The sequence below is a fragment of the Paramormyrops kingsleyae genome, chromosome 9 (assembly GCF_048594095.1).
Source record: "Paramormyrops kingsleyae isolate MSU_618 chromosome 9, PKINGS_0.4, whole genome shotgun sequence".
In the NCBI taxonomy this organism is placed as follows: Eukaryota; Metazoa; Chordata; class Actinopteri; order Osteoglossiformes; family Mormyridae; genus Paramormyrops; species Paramormyrops kingsleyae.
This window is the reverse complement of record NC_132805.1, coordinates 14,041,889-14,061,126: the sequence shown is the minus strand read 5'-3', so window position 1 is coordinate 14,061,126 and position 19,238 is coordinate 14,041,889. Positions and strand designations below refer to the sequence as shown.

Genomic DNA, 19,238 nt, shown 5'->3' with positions numbered 1-19,238 from the left:
CCTAACATTCCTGCAACACACTCCTCATATGAGAAATCCACTTGGGCTTGTGGATTTCTGTTTTATGGCAGCATTGTACAAATAAATCCTATAGTCCCCCCCCCCCCACAAGGAAAATAAATTAAAGAAAAGATGAGTATGTTGCAGTGCAGCTGGGTACAAACAAGTTAAAAACATACCTTGTAAACATGAAAGACTAATTTAATGAAGAGTTACAGGCATTGTGGTACCCCTTTCACTGCCCCCCCAGGCACCCCCTGGAAGGGGGAGGGGGGTGATGGGACCTCTGGAATGTGGTTCTGTTTTTTGGTGAGTCAGTGTTATCTGCAGAGGTAACTCAAAGCCTAATTTGAACCGGGGGGTTGGGGAGGGGGGTGTTCTACTTAATCAAAGGGCACATTGTTTAAACATCCAGCAAAGCTCACAGCAGGTAGTACTTTAACCAGTCCGGGAGGTGGTGTTTACATTGAGAAAGCTGCTTCCTGGTTCAAAGGTAGCACACAGCGAATGAAGATGGAAGCTGGTTACATGTAGAACGTGGGCATACTGGTCCATAACTGGTGTGTATGATATGTACAGCTCCGGAAAAAATTAAGAGACCACAGCACAATTGGTTATGTGTTTCTGAATATATTTATATATATATATATATATTTTTTTTGCAAACTGCAGCCTGGTTCTTCCCTGCTTCTCATTAATGAAGGGCTTCTTCCTTGCTTTATGGGACTTCAGTCCTGCTTCTAGGAGCCTGATATGAACTGTCCTAGCAGTGCACTTCACACCTACATGTAATGTTTCCCATTCCTTTTGACGGTCACTTGATTCATCCTCTGTCAGATAAGTTAACGGTCGTCTCTCGCATTAGAAAGTCACTTCTGCTCTTTACCTGGCTGGTTTTTGGTCATTCCCAGTATCTCCTGCTTCACCTTATTCTTGTGTACTGCTTAGAAATTATGAACCTGGAAGCAACCTTCTGCTCAGTGTAAACTTCTGCCAGCAGAACCAGGATTAAAAAATGCCGATTTCTTTAAAAATACAGAGTGGTTTCTTAATTTTTTTCAGAGCTGTATGTATGACACAGACCTGGCCCCCGTGTTTCACACATGCCGCTTCCCCGCAGCTTCTGCACATTTCTGCTTAACATCTCTATTTATTTCTCAGATGGTAATCGCCTCCCTCACTCACTTGCAGTGGCACTGCAGTGCCCCGAGGGCCCTGTCAGGCTTACCCTCCACGTGAGACTCCTGCACTCCGTACACTGCAGACCCCGAAGGCCCGCCTCCTCCCTCAGAGATCCTGCCGGCGGCCTGTCAGGTCGAGCGGCAGACGCGGGCCTCCTCGCCGCTTTCGGGCTTGCCATCTCCGCATCCCTTAAACGCGTCTGAGATGTTCCGGCAGGTGACGTCGACTCCGGCTGCCGTAATGGCGGTAATACGTATGACAGACCTGTGCCGGGAGACGTGGGTGGGAGAGATCCAGCGGGTCAAAGTGGGATAAATAAACTCAATGTCTGACTAGATAGAAAGGCAGGGGAGCTGCTGGTTCTCCGCGGCGCCGGCAAAACCGGGTCGGTGTTTGAGGCCAGAGCTGTGGCTCAGCCTGATAATAAAGCAGTGACTGTGGGATATCGTTCTGGGCACCGACGACTCCTACGGCAAATAGGGGACCCCGTGCTGGATTCCCACTCGTTTGGGGCGTGCCCGTTTTACCATCCCCTCCCCCCCGAAACAGTTGACTGGCTGACAAACCCTGCCGAGACCTGCCTCTCACTGACTCCACCGACAGGGCCGGGGGGGTGATGAACACTGATGCTGTTATTCAACAGTGATTGCAGGTCGGCATGCCCTGCTGCAGCTGCTGGGTTTTGGTTTCGGTGTCGGGCGGGAGGGGGGGCCCGTGGGTGGGTGTGTGTGTGTGTGTGTCTGTACATGAGTGTGTGTGTGTCTGTACATGTGTGTGTCTGTATGTGTGTGCAGAAGCGTTCAGGTCTCTGCCACTCTGCGAATCATTTTGTTTTATTCACCATCAGGCATCTGGCTACCCCCCCCCTCCACGCACACACACACACACCCACATGACATCCTCAAACTGACAACCAGCTGAAAAAGGACCTTTTTTGGGGTTAGGCTGATTTATTGGTTCAGTGGGCTGCGTCATGCCTGCGGAGGCAGGAGGCCGGTGGGGGGGTTCCGGTCAGGCCGTCCGATTGGCCGCGTGACTTTCACCCTCCTCTTGACCAGAGTGCTCTTTCCACCCAGACCGGCTAAACCTGCTCTCCTGCTCAGTCACTGGATGCCCTCTGCTTCTCTCCTCCCCCCTTGGTCTTCAGATCCTCTGTCGATCTGCCTTCTCTCTCCTAGCTCTCCTGTACACCTTCTCCTCTGCTGTCCCTCCTGTGGGCTGTGGCCCCCTGTTCCATCCTTCCACAAGGTCTCCATCTGCCCCTCCCTGCCCCTGCTTACTTCATCCCCAGACCCCCACCCTCAACCATTGGCCTGTATCAACATCTGTGAAGATTAAGGGAGATGGATGCAGGATGGCTGAAACAATCTGTCTGACAGACCATCACTCCTCTCCCGTTTGCTGCCACGGCAACGTCATGAGCCCCCAGCCGCACCTCTGGAGGCGACCTCGCATGCAGATGATGGGAGAGATGAGCAAGAAAGGAAGAAATGGGAAGGAACGGGAATATTAACAGGAATATCCCCCAGCAGCTCTGCTCGGTTCTAGGCAGACGCACTCGGCGTCCCGGTCAGAATCATGGTGGTGTGAGAGGGGCTCCCGTCCTGCAGGGGGCAGTGTGCCCCAGCCGACCGCCTCTTCCTGTGTCCCATGATTTTGACTGAAGGCTGCCTGGCCGCCCACGGCGTGACCCCAGCTCTGTATTCCCCCTGTCCTTGCCGCCCCGGCTTATATTTAGCATATCCTCCATTGCATATAAGCGCTGTGGGGGGGCTGAGGGGGTTTCATGAGGCCCAGGGCCTGGCTGATGGGGGAGCTATTTACAGTTAGGCGTGTGTGTGTCTGTCTGTGTCTGTGTGTGTCTGTGTGTGTGGGTATCCCCAGCCGTCTGCTTTCTTCACTTGACCTGCTTCACTGATTCGGGGGGGGATAAGTTGCAGTAGAATGGATGGGTGGGAGGGGATGAGACGGGAACAAGGACGAGGACGACATCAGCTGGGCGAGCCCCCCCTCTCGTCACCCCCTCCATGCTGTGGCTCACCTTTAAATGTCATACCCTCTGTGTGTTTTTTAACGCAAATGGTTTATTTAATAGTCACTGTCGGAATACACTTTCAGCAACACCGCTGTGCCATCGAACCCCGCCCCCCTCCTGCTAGGCACTCAGACGAATATCGATTGTGTGATTTGCCCCCCGGATCTGGGGAAGATCCTCGTGTTCTGGCTGGGTGATGGTGTCTCGCTCTCCGAGAGCAACGTGATGTCACCTCACCAATGATCACCGAAACCCCCCCCCCCCCCCCCCCGACAGATACTCTGGCAGCTCTGGATGGAAACAAACTCTGCTGTTTGCCAACATTTTTGCGTCTGGTTTCACTTGCTCTTTACGACACGTTCCCCATATCCCTTCCTTTCGTTGTTAGTGGGTGTGAAAATGATGCTTTTAAACAAAAAATGTCGTTTCGCTGCATTTTCACACTTTTCCTGACATCACCAATTCGCCGTTTCCTTTACCCTTCACTTTTTACTCCCACCTCTGTCATACTTCCTCTCCTTCTGCCAGTCAATAGCTTTTTTTCCCCCTTTTTTATTCTACTTTATGATCCTGACTGCTGCTGAATCCAGTCATGTACATTTTTAGATACATTAGACTGATTGCAGCCAGCAGTCGCTCTCATCCAGTGAAATCCTGCCCAAGGAGGCCAGTGCACTGATGATAGGGGGGTGACCTGCAGGCGAGTTTCGGTGCAGGTAAACATGCCACAGTATGGGCTTTCTGGGAGTGTCACTCACCCCTCTGAATGGGGAAGGAGAAAGAGCGCCGATGAGAGTGCCTGCCGGCGTTTTGCCATACGAGGAAATAAAGAGCCTATGCCTTTGTTTGAGTGGCTGATTGTGGTTTATCACGTGGAGGGCGATGATGTCACTGTGCATACTCAGGTAGCCGGTTTCGGCTGCCCCCTCCACAGCTTCCAGGAACTGGATACGCCCATACAAGCTGAGCACAGCCTGGTGTCCGTACAGGTGTCCACCTCCCCTAGCCACGTTGCGCCGAGCTGGACGGTGTGAAACCCCCCCCCCCCGCCGACCCCCACGCTGACGTAGTGATGATTCTGTTCCTTTCACCTCGTCTCTCCATAGAAACATTAAAATGCAGAGTATTTCCAAAATGGCTGAGGACCTTTTTAACATGATGAGAGAGTTTTGTTTCGCCAGAGGGGAAGGGGGTGGAGTGAAGGACGCTTTTAAGCTTCCTCTGGAGAGGAATTTAAATGACTCTGCAGCCACTGAGGCACGTTTGCATCTGGCCTCGATGGCTGACATGCAGTTCGGGGTGTTAGTCGTCACACATACCAGCGTGTGTGTGTGTGTATGTGTGTGTGTGCGTGTGTGCATGCGTGTGTGTGTGTGGGTGTGCGCGTTCATGCGTGTGTGCGCGTGTGGGTATGTCTGTGTGCGTGCGTGTGTGTGTGTATGTGTGTGTGTAAGGTCTGCTTCAGAACGGAGAGCATATTCCGTGTGCCAAGGAGACAAGAGGACAGAACAAGGATTCCGTGAGGGTTTTGGGAGTTTAACTGACTAAGCGGGAGGAATGGATGAGAACGAAGGCCATTTGGGCCTAAGGAAGTGAGGGGGGGCAATGCAGATGCAGGGTCTGCAAACCGGGTCGCTGAGAAAAATCGCTGTTTGATGTCTTTGGTTAATGGGGTGGTCATGTGACTCTGCCCCCGCCCACACCTTTCGGCTTGTCTGCTGTATGTGGCTGACCTATCTCAAGTCATCTAACTGTGTTTATACGTGGCCTCAGTTTACATCGTACGATGAGGATGAACACGAGGTCTACTCTTTAAATGCTTTAAATTTCTCTGAGTGACATCCAGCCTTCCTTCTGTCTATCCGTCTTCCAACCGCAATTCCGGCAAATTTGGGAGCCTGGGAGTCCCTCCTTGGCCACACGCAGCTCCAGACGGGGAACGCCCTGCACAGGATGCTGGGCCGCCTGAGGCGCAGAGGTGGTGAAGAGGTAATTGAGAGGAAATGGCCATCATTTGCTCCTCAGAATAATGGTACAGGGAACCGCCCTTGGCGTCAGCCCGTGAGCGGTCCTGACGGACGTCACTCACGAGTGGGGTCTGGACCGAACTTGGAGAAGCTCACAGAACTGGAGCCCACGCCTCATGGCTGCCACCCACTGGTGTGACTGCACTGGGGTTTCCACTCTGAAAAGGCAGGGACACGTGGGCGATCAGCGTTCAGGCAACAAAATTTCCTGGCACCGCACTTCCCGGCATCCACTGCATTGGGGTGCTTCTCTACATGACTCCCTCAACAGTCATGATATCTGGATAAGGGAACAGCTTACGGGGGCATTGGAAAACGGGCTGTCGTGGTTCTGTCTTGACTGCTGCGTCACCAGTTTTTTTTGGACTTCCCAGAACTGAAGAGGAGTTTGCTGGCTTTTCAGACCTAGAAGGACTACATGTTGGTGTTGAGGTGGAGGAGCCAGCCCTGCGGTCCAGTGACTGCAGTGATCTTCCCTCCTCATTGCTTTGCATGTTGCTTTGTCTGCTGAGATGGTGTAGGTCATGTGACCCGGGGGAATTTGCTCATTCATCATTAGCATGTGCTATAAATAGGTAGTTTCTGTTTCTTCAGGTTGACTCCCCGCCGTGCGACTGATGCCCTCATTGCCCCATTTGCCCATCAATAGCAGCTGTTGTCCACTTTTTTGGTTTTGGTTCCCTGTCATGAATTAAATCTCACATCCTCATGCTACGTGGTTCTGTCAGTCATCTTGGACTTGACCCATTTTCAAACCCTAATACTTTAACCCAGCTCTTGCCAAAACCCTCCTAGTAAGTCTGGGGGCTTCCAGCAGCAGGTTATGGGAAATACCAAAAAAAAACAAATGAAACTTTTTGGGGTAAAAAAAAAACATACAGGACTCTTTAAGTGTTATCGTACACTATCTGGTTGCCAGCATGTTCTCAGTGGGTTACCTTGGACTGTGGATGGATGAACTCTAGATAATCATGATGTCGGCTCTAGCCAGAGATTTCCAGGAAGACAGGAGGCTAAAAGAAACAGAGATTCCCACATTGCCCTCAAGCCAGAGAAGGGGGTCAGGCCTGGGGGAGGGAGGTTCACTGAAGGCCATTCCAGATGGAACAAATTCCACAGGACCTGATAAATAATCCCAAATTACTGTCTGGCAGAAGGAAGCTGTGAGTTCCAGCAGCTAAAACACTGAGCAGGACAGGAGATGTTCCCAAATTGGAACGAGAGTGCCACCCCAGCTATTCGGAACATGGCACCGGGAAAACCATGTGCCCCCCCCCGTGTATTTTTAGTTACCCTGCTGTGGCTCCCTTGTGGCAGCAGGCACCATGCCCGCTGTTGAGAGTGCCACCTTGTGATGGGCGGGTGGCCCTAGGTGGCGCTGACTAGCTGAGGAGAGACAGGCCGCCTGCCGTGCACCCTCATTCAGGGCCCTGCCGCTCCCCGTCAAGAACTTAATGTGCTGTGGCAGGGAGCACACTGCTTCCCCCACGTTGCACCCATGGACACACGCAGTGCGTAATCCACAGATGGTGTAAACGCCCAGCGCCGTCGAAGCGCGTTAACATGGCTGCTGGGGACACGTTGTGGACGTAAGACTGTTTGGTGGGGGGTGTCGGGCCTGTCTTAGCGTTAACCATCTCTAGGCCTTTGGTCTTTGGTCTCGCCTCCGTGTTTTAACGGCTGTCAGTCACATCCGCTGCTCGTGCTCATCACGCTCACCAATCACACTCCGCCTTGCCGCCAGGCTGGCCGCCTCCTAGCTGTCGTGCCGGGCTGAGCGCTGGTGCCCCTGACCACCTGCTCTCCTGTGCATGTCTCTCCGCCCCTCCCCTCATCACTTATTTAGTCGGTTACCAGGATACAGGCTCACCTGAGACACGGGCAACATAAACAGCACTTTCAGATAAGGAGGCTCACGAACGGAGAGGAGAGAGTCGACCCTCAGCTGTCATCTTATAATATGAAGAGACACATATGATTGTAGTCCTTGTCGATTCTCTTTCATGTTTATTCTTTTTTAAAACTTTTAATACAAATCCTGGCCCTTCAGTTGCCTTGAGCAAAAAAAAGTATTTTAATATCTATTGATGGCTCATGATGTTACATGTCAAAATGCATCAGTATTTATGAAGAAATACAATCCCTCACAATTACCTGCCCCTCGATAAAATTACAGATAAAAACCCTCTTGATGTGGTTTTTGTTTCAACTGGGGGGGTCCCTCAAAATTAGACAATGAACTTATCTCTGTTAGCTAACAGCAGGAGCTCAGGGGTGCAGAGAGATTTGGAGGTTTATGCGCCTGTGGGAGGGGCTGAGCAGTCGCCAAAGGGGATTGGTGGAGGAGCCGGGTTCACTAAGTTACTTATGGGTCATTTGGGAAGACAAACGAAACAGTGACGGGTGTTGGAGTCCGTTAATCCTCTTTGGGGCATGAAACGCTCAGAGGCAGGAATGTGCAGCTGGCTGGTTGCTCGTTCCAGAGCAGTGATCGTATTGGCGGTAATTATCTCTTGGAGCCGGCTCCTGTATTTTCACACTGCCCACTCTCTCTGTCCCTTTCAGGCTCTCTCTCTCTCCCTCCCTCCCTCCTTCTCACTCTCTTAGTCCATCTTCTGTTCTGCTTTGCTTGATGGAGTGGGGGGATGAAAAGGGGGGGGGGAAAGAAAGGGATAAAGATGTGCGTTGGGCGGTATGGTGAAGGAATTTGGGGGGCAGAAATGTCACTGCAAGATGGAGTTTGTAATTTATTAGTTTTTTTTTGGCTGAGACTGGGCTGTACCTTCCAGACAGAGGGGACCTTTAAGATCAGGAGTCTGTCTCTCTTTCTGGCCCCGTTCGTCTTCACTGTGCGCTCCCCTTTCCTCACATTCCCGCTCCGGCCTGTGGCCCAAACCTGCTAAGTCTTTGCTAGTCCACAGCAGAATGGAGGCACGGTCCAAACCACAAAACTGAAGCCGCAGGGCCCACATATCTAAAGGCGCGTGCGGGGGAGTTGCCGGAATGTTCCAGATGAACGGGCAGAGCGGAGGCAGACGTGTGCGTGCGCATCTGATTGCCTTGCCGCCAATCATCAATAGAAGCCTGCCAAAATGTGCCCAGCACCTGTTCGGAATCGCTGGAATGCTTCCCCTCATCCTGTCCCAAGGGCCAGTTCTGTTCAGGACTGAACACGCTAGCGATCATCAAGGGAGACTTAAATATTAGTATTAATGACTGTGCTGTGTATGACTGACTGCGAAATGCCACATTTTGATGGGAGGGGGTGTGCGTCCTCCAGTGGCTCTGCATTGGCGCCACAGATGATATGGTATCCTGCCAGCCCCCTGTTTGCCTATTTAGCATTGCGGTAAATGAGCCATCCCAGGCTAAGGGCTCCTGGCTGAAAAAGGAACAGCAGGCCTTGGGTACTTCATTAGCGAATCTACCGCTGTGTTTTTGAGTTCTGTGGAAGTTTGAAGTCGGAGTTCCCCCTTGTGGATGAACATGGTACTGCATGGTCTTTGCAACGACGTCACCCCCTTTGTGCATCATCTGTGCCTCATTCTGAACTACAAATATATACTGCAGTAAAGGATTTAGTGAAAGCAATAATACTTATATTCTTCATAATCTGCACATTGCAGTCATTAAATTTTGAATCCCTGCATAATGAATACTTATATACATTTAGCAGACTCTGGCATGATTGATACATATTGTGATAAAAACTCAGTTCTGGGTAATTCTCTCATTTTGTTTAGCAAAAGCTGAATATTTTATTCAATGCATCAAATTCTCCTTGATCTGTTTTTAATTCTGGTATTATCTAATGTCTATCTGTCTGTCCTTCTGTCTCCCCTAGAGACCCAGTTGCCACTTAAGGGATCCACAACAGGAGCTGTCATCGGGGGGGTTACTGCCTGCATCATACTGGTGGCTGTTATAGTTACAGTTGTTGTGATGATTCTCAAACGTCGCAGAAAGGAGGAGTGAGTGCCCCCCCCCCCCCCCCCCCCCCCCACTGCCTTGCTGTTGTTCACGGATGACTGAGCCGCCACGCCGTCAGAATTTAACTCTTTTGAAAATACTGACCAGGAGACACTTTGCGAGGAACTGAAATTCTTGCCACCCTCTCTTTCTCTCTTGTAGCACCCCTCCCAAACATAAGCCCCCGCCACCCATGAAGACTAGCGGCTCTGCAGAAAAGGTGGGGTCACTGAATCTGCTCAGACCTGAGAAACGGTCGGCACATGAGTTTTAAATTTTTTTTATTTTATTTTAAATGTTAGTTTTGCATGATGCTGTTATGAATCTGTACAACAGGGTTTTCTAAATTAAATAACATGTAATTAATTCTAGCGTACAGGTGTAAGAACTGCAGACGTTTAATCCCTGAGGTATTCTGCATACTTTAAGACTGCTCTGGGCTTGGGAGTGAGGAGGAACGAAAACCAAAAGATAACCATCCAGCACAAGGGAAGAACTGATGTAGAGATGAAGGGTGTCATGCTGAGCCCTGCACTGGCTCTGAACAGTCTGCTAAACAGGAGAGCGGAAACAAAACTGAACCTTGTGTGCTGTTTGGCGTTAAAGCTATATTTATGTTAGTTTAGCAGCACGGTCAGAAACACAAACAACGTGTGACCTAAATGTATGGTAGATAGAGCATGTGATCTTGGCCGCAGTGCTAGCCAAGCATTAGCTCTGGTTAACGGTTCCTTGTTGATGTGTTTGTCACATGTCGGCAACCAGGGCTAGAGGTCTGTCCCCTTCCATGTGTTTACAGGCCCCTTGGGTGCTGTCGCCGTGGGCACCAGGGGTGGGCCAGCTCCCAGGGGTCCAGTTGTTGTTATGTTTTTATGGTGTCGCCACGGCAACCGTGTCACGTAGGACCATGTTAACGTGGGTTAATTGATGCCCACACTCGGCACTCTGCATTGACAGCTAGGCTGCACCGCAGTAACCTGGCTCGATAAGTAACCTACAGGACCCTGTGGATCTTCCACAGATGGCCCTTGCTGTGTGTCTATGTGTATAGCAGCAGGATCATACAAAGCAAACCCCCTCCTCCCCCCTTATTGGTTATAAATGCAACATTTATGTGATGGTTTAACAAAACAGATGTTGACCTTGCAAAAAACCCATTAAAAGTGTTTAACGGCTGTGTGTAAAGGGGCTATTATAAAAGTGTGATTTGCCTATGATATATTCTCATTTGTACTGCTGACTGGAAATTCCTGTTTTTTTGCAGCCAAATGCAGGTCAAGCCTCAGAGACCCAACCACTGGGACAGACATACAACAGCCAAACAGAGCCCGTGACGGTGAGTCCACTGCATCTCCGTGCACAAATGCACACACCAGCGTTCGAACATTTCCTGTTAACTGAAGTGTTTGTTTTTTGTGATACTCAGAACCTTGATGATGCTGACTACCAAAAAAATGGACATGGCGAAGACAGCGCCCTCTCTGGCTCGGAAGACCGAGCACATGGACGCTACCAAGATAACAGAGAACTATATGGGATTGAACCAAGATTGCACTATTCTGCCAGTCGTGAGGGTGGCTTCATTTCTCCTCCTATGTATGTATAGATGGGGGGGGGGAGGGGGTGACAGTTATCAAAACCCTCCAGAAGGTATGCTGTGGCTCTGTCAAACACAAAATCAAACTAACCACTGCTGTGTTTGCCTCAGAACAAATCAGTGATAGAGCATCACCTGGACTGAAGCCTTGAAATGGGCCAGGCCTGGCTTCTTGGATGTGACCATGAACAACCAGGCCAGTTAGCCCAGATACTGCTAATGCACTTCCTGGAAAGTGACGAATCTCCAAGAAAGTTCCACCTTGTCCAATTGCTGTCTCATTAATTTATTGACACCTCTTGGTATTAATTGAAGTATTATGAGTATTCTACTACTTTGAGTAAGTATAAGCTACCTGTAATTGACTGAGATATTCTGTAAATAAGCGTGGGGTTTCTCCTGCAGGATGAGTGGATGGTCAGTATCTTATTTATCGTCTGTGGCAGGAGCGCCCTCTCTCCTGCTCCCCTCTGCTGTGGCAGTATTGTCCGTCTGCTGATTGTATCGGTGTTCCCAAGCGTCCGTATCATTACAAGTAAGGGGTCACGTTGTCCTGAGCGTCACATACATGGGAACACCACTACAGTGGTACCTCAGAACTCGAATTTAATCTGTTCAGATCGAATCCTAAAAAGTTCGAGTTGTGATCGAATTTTCGATCACAACTAATAATGGAAAACCAATTAATTGGTTCCCGGCCCCAAAAAATTACACCTAAATATGATTTTTTTTTTGCATTTAAACACAAAATGAACCGAATAAAGCAAGAAGAGCATATACTGTACTAAACACATCTAAGCACATTTATCAAAACAGTAATTTGTAAAGTAAGAAAATAAATGTATCCAAACAATGTGTCCTTCCCCGATCATCCGCTCCTTCCGTGTGCCACGCCCCCTCGTTAAACCCGCGTGGAATCCCCGTGTGATCAGCTGTTTCTGGTTGTTGTCATTAGCCCTCTGTATTTTCAGTTTGTTTCCCCAGTCCGGTCATTGTATTGTCCGTCTGCGTTTTGCCTGCCTTACCTGTAATTAAACCCCGTATTCCCCGATACCCTGACCTCTGCGCCTTTGTCTCCGTTCCGTCCCCGCTCGGCACGACAATATTATTATAATTAAACGTATGAATGCTTTATTATTAATATTAAAATAATGAATAAGAAATCTTTATTTTTAAATGTATTTTATTATATAATAATAATAATTACTGTTACTGTCTATCATTGTCTAAATGTATTTTTACTGTCTAAATACAGCTAATTCAGCTAGTGTAAACATGCACGATGCTATCACAGCTAATGCAAGGCTGAGACTGAAGCGTTACCCTTTGTTTCCGCTGAGAGACGCGTGTACAAGTTATCTTAGGTCGGCGTTCACGGTTTCACTTCTGAGATTCGGATCGAGCTCTAGGTAATTTTTTTTTCGAACTGGTTGGTTTGACTTTTAAGAAATTTGAGTTCTAATGAGTTTGAGAACTGAGGTACCACTGTAATCAGTTTTTAATCTCTTTCCAGTAAGACAGGGACTGTAAATGAATACGGGTCCTAGATTCTCAGACTGGGTACTGGAAGAGAGGAGGTGTATCTTGTTTTTGTTTTCTAAAGAGGGCAGATAGGTAGGATTATCCATTTTCTTGCAGGGTGAATCCCTACTTCTGTTGTTGAGAAAGGCATGAAAACATTCTGATTATGAAGTTTATGATTGTTTTCTTTTCCCTGTACAAAAAATGTGGGTGTTTCGTCTATTGTTTTTTAATGCAAAAAAAAGGATGTTTCAAAGATGTATATCTGCATGCTGCATGAGAATCCTCCCATTCCCAGAAAGCCGTCTGTCTGTTACAATCACACAACAGATGCTACTGAACCTGATATGAGTCACTGGAAAACAACCAAAGATAATGCACACCCTATCCAGAAAAAATTCTCTCGGGGGGGGGGTTTTCTTTACAGATGTTTTTTCCCCCCGCATTTGGAAATGCTATGAAGCCTGCTCTTTTCCTCTGTGATTTAAAGGCTCATTTATAGCCATCCATGAAAATCCTCTCACCTTCTCACTGTCGCAAAGGCCGTTCCTCTGTTTTACTCAAGCTTTCTACTCCTAAGCTTGGACAATGAAATGAAGGTTGTTACAGTGTTTGCTGATGTGTTCTGTGGCTTATGAATTGTGCTTTTTATGTTTGTAATGTATAACTGATTTTTTTTAATGCCTTTAAGAGCCAGTATATTTTTTGTGTATGATCTTTCAAATCCAATAAAATCAGTCCATTCATGCTCACACCCTGGCTGATTTTTCTGAAGATGTCTTCCTTTTCCTGCAGCATTTGAGCTCATGGCGCCGACGTTCCCACTACACCCTCCCATCTTGAGTCACAGTGGTATCGCCCAGCCTGACACCTGTCACCCCTGACTCATTAACCCTGCATTTAATTAACGACACCAGCCGCTAGGCACCCCTGCAGTGAATTGCATTGCGAGTCGCATGATCATTTGGTGTCAGGACACATTAACTTGGACAGCAGTGGCATGCGAACAAGGCTGACATAATTAAATGGCGCATCTTTGTCAGCAGGCAGTGACCAGATCCTCAGAGTTGATGATTAATACTAAACAACAGTTTAAAAATCGTGTCCTTGGCAATTTCTCTTTTTTGGAACGCTGAGAGAGCTCTGTAGAAGTTGGCATCTGTAGTCCGTGGCTTCCTGACTAATTCACGGGAATGCCAGGTGACCTCTGGCCTGAAATTTCTGGTACTCCAGAAAAACAATAAATACCTTTAGTTCAAGCAGCGTTCTCTTTGGTTTCCTTCAAAGTGAACGTTTAAAACGGCAAATTCCCTGCCGCGTAACATCAAGTGACTGGCTATCAAAGCATGCGGCATTGTTAAAAGTGAGTGTGCGTATAAGGTATCTGATTGTGTGTCCTTGTGATATAAAGCGAAAACAGCATTGCCATGGAAACACCTTAACAATCTGCAGTTTACATGGATCTAACAGCATATCAGTCAGACCCTGGGGATTTACCAAGCCGTGCAGAGCTCCTGAGGAGTATGCCACATAGTATTTCCACAAATGCAAAATTAAACAGAACTTATACCACTGTAACTGTATAAATATAAATTCACGAGAATAATAGATCATAGAAACTATCTTCATTTCATCGGATTTGCCCTTGAAACTGTTCTGAAGGTGCTTCTTGTCATGTTTTGTTTAGATATTCTGCTCTTGTCATTCAACTCTGATTAATTCTCCTGCTGCTGAGTGGGACTTGCTAAGTTTAATGGTTTCCCTCGGGATGAATGAAGTCTTATCTTATCTTATCTTATCTTATCTTATCTCTTAGTGTCTTCTTTTCGTTGAGGCCCTCATGTGCAGTCAGACATGGCCTTGCTGGTTATATGACTCCTTGCCCTATGATATTAGGATATCCTCTGCTGGCTTTAGTCCTAATTGCTCATGTGCTATAGAGGTTACAGGGAAAGCATGAAAGCACCAAATCAGAATGTCTCTCTAGGGATAAGCTGTAAACACTGAGGCCATCTTCAGCCCTTTCACTTCTGCTTTCGAAAGTCGCAGTTATTGTATTCCCATTTGCAATGACAGAGTTTGGGAAATTCCAGTCCATTCAAGCTTCTGATCGTCTAAACGTAGGCTGCCGTAGGTACGGGGTGGTCTGACCAGGTGAGAGCGTGAGGCAGGGTATCTGTGTCTCCATTAGACACTAATCCCCAGGCTGGTGTTGCCATGGAGAGAAGGAGAGATATAGGCAGGGGAGAGATTGACCACATTTAATTCAGGCCCAGGCTGATCCCAAGTTAATCCCCAGATCCTTGCAGGTGGACACCAGAAGGTTTCACTACACATTCTGTACCAAGGTATAGTACAGATTATTCTTCAAATTTGGTCCACCTTAGGGCTCACGATGATGCTAAACGTAACGTTTTTCAGGAACGTCAATGCTTATGCTTTAAAATATCAGAAGCACCATCCATGGTTGACATCCACGATCCCACCCCAAAAGCTGGTTTGGCCCTCAGCATCCTAAGAGTGAGCATATGGATTATGTAAGGTCTCAGTGGCCTGTCTGTCACCTCACCCACCAACCCAGTGATAAAGCAATTATCCTGGTCAGGGCTTGCTTGCAATCCCAGGTGGAAGGTTCGCACAAGCTGAGCTACACCCTGGATGCTTTTTCAATAATCTAATTAACAGCAATCACAATTACCAGAATTGTCTCATTCATACAAGATATAACAACTAATTTCCCATATGTTGAGTGCATTTTTCTTCTTCCAAAGAGTAAGACAGCATACTTTACTGGAGTCATCCTGAATGTACACATTCCTTGTGGACGGCTGCAACAGAGAGGCACCTTGTGGGGCTTTAAGGTCTAACCTGTGCTGCAAACAGAAGCCTTTTCCTGGAATAGGAAGTCCTCTGCCGGCCAGCTGTCAGTAGGCGTTGTGTGGGCACCAAGCTGCCACGAGCAGCAGGCCCAGTGGGACAAAACCAGCTTACGCGCAGGACATTATTATAGAGTAATGACTAATATGTACTCTGAGAAATTCTCAACAGATATTAATTGGTGTGGGAAATGTGTTTGTCTTGGTTATCTCCTCGGCACAGCTGCTTAGCATAATCTAGATATTGGCACGTCTAGTGCTACAGATACAATGGCTTAATTACAACAATATTATGTAGGTCCTACCCGGGCACAAGGAGAAAAGACAGGCCTGGGCTGTGTGCAGAAGAGCACAATTCGCTGTGCATGGAGATGTGGCCCATGATGGTGCTTTTGCGGAAGAATCAATGGCTGGATTATCAAGGGAGACCTGAATGACCAGGTCCTGGTCAAGACTTGGGCTTTCCAATTACTCGTACTGCCAGGCATCGCACCATTCTCATGGCACGTTCTAGATCATATAACTGATATAAGTCATGATCAGAGCATTTGAAAAATGATTTTAGATTTTTGTCTGGCTTGGCAACTACCTACAGGTAGCACCCAAAAAACATATTACAATAAATATATTTATCCTTGGATACTGTATAATATTTTCTTTAGAGTAGGTATTGTTTTTACGGAAACCTTATGTGATTCATTGATTTCATCCTATTCCCATAATGGTGTGATCAACTAAGTATGAAGAACAAAAGATCTTTTTAAGATTTTTTTGAGTGCCAAGTACATATCGCTTTCCTACATCACTGTGATAGATCTCTAAAAAAACAAGTTTAAATTGCAGTCCTCATCATTTGCTGGTTCATTTGAAATGAGGGTTGTCATAATAGTTTTACAGCTGTCTCATGTTTCTGAAAATGGGTGTGTTGGGTGTTACGAACCATGCCGTGCTTTTTGTCAAATTTGATTCTTTTGAGTTCTTTTCCTCTGAAATAGGTTATTAGACAATGTTACACTATTTTAGCCAAATTGCCTGCACTGGCCTGAACACCAGTGACACTGAAACAAGTGGAAGAACAGGGAATGATTGTGATGCATTTTTTCTCAGTTGCTGTGGCACATTTTATGAAACATATTTAACATTCTCATGACTATAAGCGCATTTCTCAAAACAGAGCACATACAGCACAACACTATGGTTTAGCTGCAAAAGCCTGTAACTTACCCAAAACAATTAACTCATGCCTCAAAAGCAAATAATTCCACCAATGAATCAGTCAGCGCCACCAAAATGAAAAGTACAAATCAGCATCGTTTTGAACACGAGAATCTAAATGCTTAGATACACTCACCTAAAGGATTATTAGGAACACCATACTAATACGGTGTTTGACCCCCTTTCGCCTTCAGAACTGCCTTAATTCTACGTGGCATTGATTCAACAAGGTGCTGAAAGCAGTCTTTAGAAATGTTGGCCCATATTGATAGGATAGCATCTTGCAGTTGATGGAGATTTGTGGGATGCACATCCAGGGCACGAAGCTCCCGTTCCACCACATCCCAAAGATGCTCTATTGGGTTGAGATCTGGCCATTGTGGTACAGTGAACTCATTGTCATGTTCAAGAAACCAATTTGAAATGATTCGAGCTTTGTGACATGGTGCATTATCCTGCTGGAAGTAGCCATCAGAGGATGGGTACATGGTGGTCATAAAGGGATGGACATGGTCAGAAACAATGCTCAGGTAGGCCGTGGCATTTAAATGATGCCCAATTGGCACTAAGGGGCCTAAAGTGTGCCAAGAAAACATCCCCCACACCATTACAACACCACCACCGGCCTGCACAGTGGTAACAAGGCATGATGGATCCATGTTCTCATTCTGTTTATGCCAAATTCTGACTCTACCATTTGAATGTCTCAACAGAAATCGAGACTCATCAGACCAGGCAACATTTTTCCAGTCTTCAACTGTCCAATTTTGGTGAGCTCGTGCAAACTTTAGCCTCTTTTTCCTATTTGTAGTGGAGATGAGTGGTACCCGGTGGGGTTTTCTGCTGTTGTAGCCCATCCGCCTCAAGGTTGTGCGTGTTGTGGCTTCACAAATGCTTTGCTGCATACCTCGGTTGTAACGAGTGGTTATTTCAGTCAAAGTTGCTCTTCTATCAGCTTGAATCAGTCGGCCCATTCTCCTCTGACCTCTAGCATCAACAAGGCATTTTCGCCCACAGGACTGCCACATACTGGATATTTTTTAGCTTCTTTAGCAATGACCTTTTGTGGCTTACTCTCCTTGTGGAGGGTGTCAATGACTGTCTTCTGCACATCTGTCAAGTCAGCAGTCTTCCCCATGACTGTGTAGCCTCCGGACCCAGACTGAGACCATTTAAGGGCTCAGGAAACCTTTTCAGGTGTTTTGAGTTAATTAGCTGATTAGGGTGTGACACCATGATTTTCCAATATTGAACTTTTTCACAATATTCAAATTTTCTGAGACAGTGAATTTTGGGTTTTATTATCTATAAGCCATAATCATCGAAATTCCAAGAAATAAAGGCTTGATATATTTCACTCTATGTGTAATGGATCTATATAATATATGAATTTCACCTTCTGAAAGGAATGTCAAGAAATATTGAACTTTTTCACGATATTCTAATTTTTTGAGATGTACCTGTACATAGTTTTGGGTATAAAAGTATTGTAATAAGAAACTACATAATTTATTTTGACCAACAAGACTAAAACAACTGAAAATTGTCACAAATTATGACAATTGTGCAAAAGCTTTTGCATATATGTACTAAAATGTTTGGAAATTTGTGTCAAGCAATGAGAAATCATGTTTTGCTATGCAGAAATATGGGCATTAGACTTATTATTTTGCACGTTAATAATCATTAGAGTAATGGTCCACATCAATCTAGAAAAAATGTTATGATCAGTCAGTGACAGTGACAAAGTGGGAAGTGACTATCATTCAGATATTTTTAGCTCAGGAGTTTACTTACACAGACATACTGACAATATACCTAAGCATGTTGTCTTCTCATAGTTAAAACAATGCTGGTTGTACTTTTCATCTTAGTGGCACTGACTAATTCATTGGTGGAATTATTTGCTTTTGACAACTGAGTTACATTTTTTTCAATAGCTACAATACATTCTGCAATACTGAGTCACTTTCTCAAAACTCGTCACACAGTCTACAATATCAGCCAAAATATCTCGCCTCAAAAATGCACTCCAGCCACCAAAACATGCCTCAAAAATATCTTGTTATTTATATGTTTTTATAACTTTTCATATTTCTTTATAATTTTATAATTCCTCACTGTTTTGCACTAATTGGTTGACATCCAATTTTGTTGCACATATGGAATGACAATAAAGATATTCAATTCAAAAGAGACTCATACCACCAAAACATTAGCACCTAATATATTTCTGGAAGAGCCCTATAACACACATAAATGAATGGCCTACAAAACACTAACAACAGACAGCATTACATAAAACATAATATGGGTCATCATTAAAGTAAAGTAACTCTGATGTCATTTGTCATAAACATAGCATTACAGAACAATTTTTTACTCTATAAAATGTTCAGGAATGAACAAACCATGTTGCAGTGTATTTCAATGGCTTTTCATTCTTACTCTAACGTAATTCCAAAATAATCATCAGTAATTTTCCAAAAATAAAAAAAAGCACAAAAATGCATTTGTAACCTTTCTTTCTAAACTCTGGAAGGAGGATAGTAAGTAAAACAAAACCACACTAAGATTATTTATTTATAGTTTTTTACAATCACTTTTGCACTAATAACAGAACCTTCATGTCATTTTTCAAAATTCTAGACACAAAACTCAAAACAGTTATTATTTTTAACACAGGCTGTCCAGTGTTCAAAACTTGGCATATTGCATTCATATCTTTAGAGAAGCCTTGCTTTTGCAGAAGCATTGTTATTAAAAATCAAATTTATTATGAAATATCACAGGAACATTACTTTAGATCACCCTTA

General features: G+C 46.0%; 1 protein-coding gene across 2 annotated transcripts in view; it reads left to right on the top strand.

Annotated features, from left to right (window-relative positions):
- Nucleotides 1-13,083, top strand: part of LOC111842903 (poliovirus receptor) — a 36,543-nt gene extending 23,460 nt beyond the window's left edge. The window contains exons 7-11 of one of the 2 annotated variants that reach the window (XM_023810003.2): nucleotides 9,089-9,215; nucleotides 9,376-9,433; nucleotides 10,478-10,549; nucleotides 10,640-10,809; nucleotides 10,922-13,083. In XM_023810003.2, coding sequence (XP_023665771.2) covers nucleotides 9,089-9,215; nucleotides 9,376-9,433; nucleotides 10,478-10,549; nucleotides 10,640-10,809; nucleotides 10,922-10,934 — 440 coding nt within the window. In that variant the 3' untranslated portion in view covers nucleotides 10,935-13,083. Of the gene's footprint in view, nucleotides 1-9,088; nucleotides 9,216-9,375; nucleotides 9,434-10,477; nucleotides 10,550-10,639 lie in introns of both variants that reach the window. The other variant, XM_023810004.2, reaches the window with a different exon arrangement.
- The last annotated feature ends 6,155 nt before the right edge of the window (nucleotides 13,084-19,238 follow it).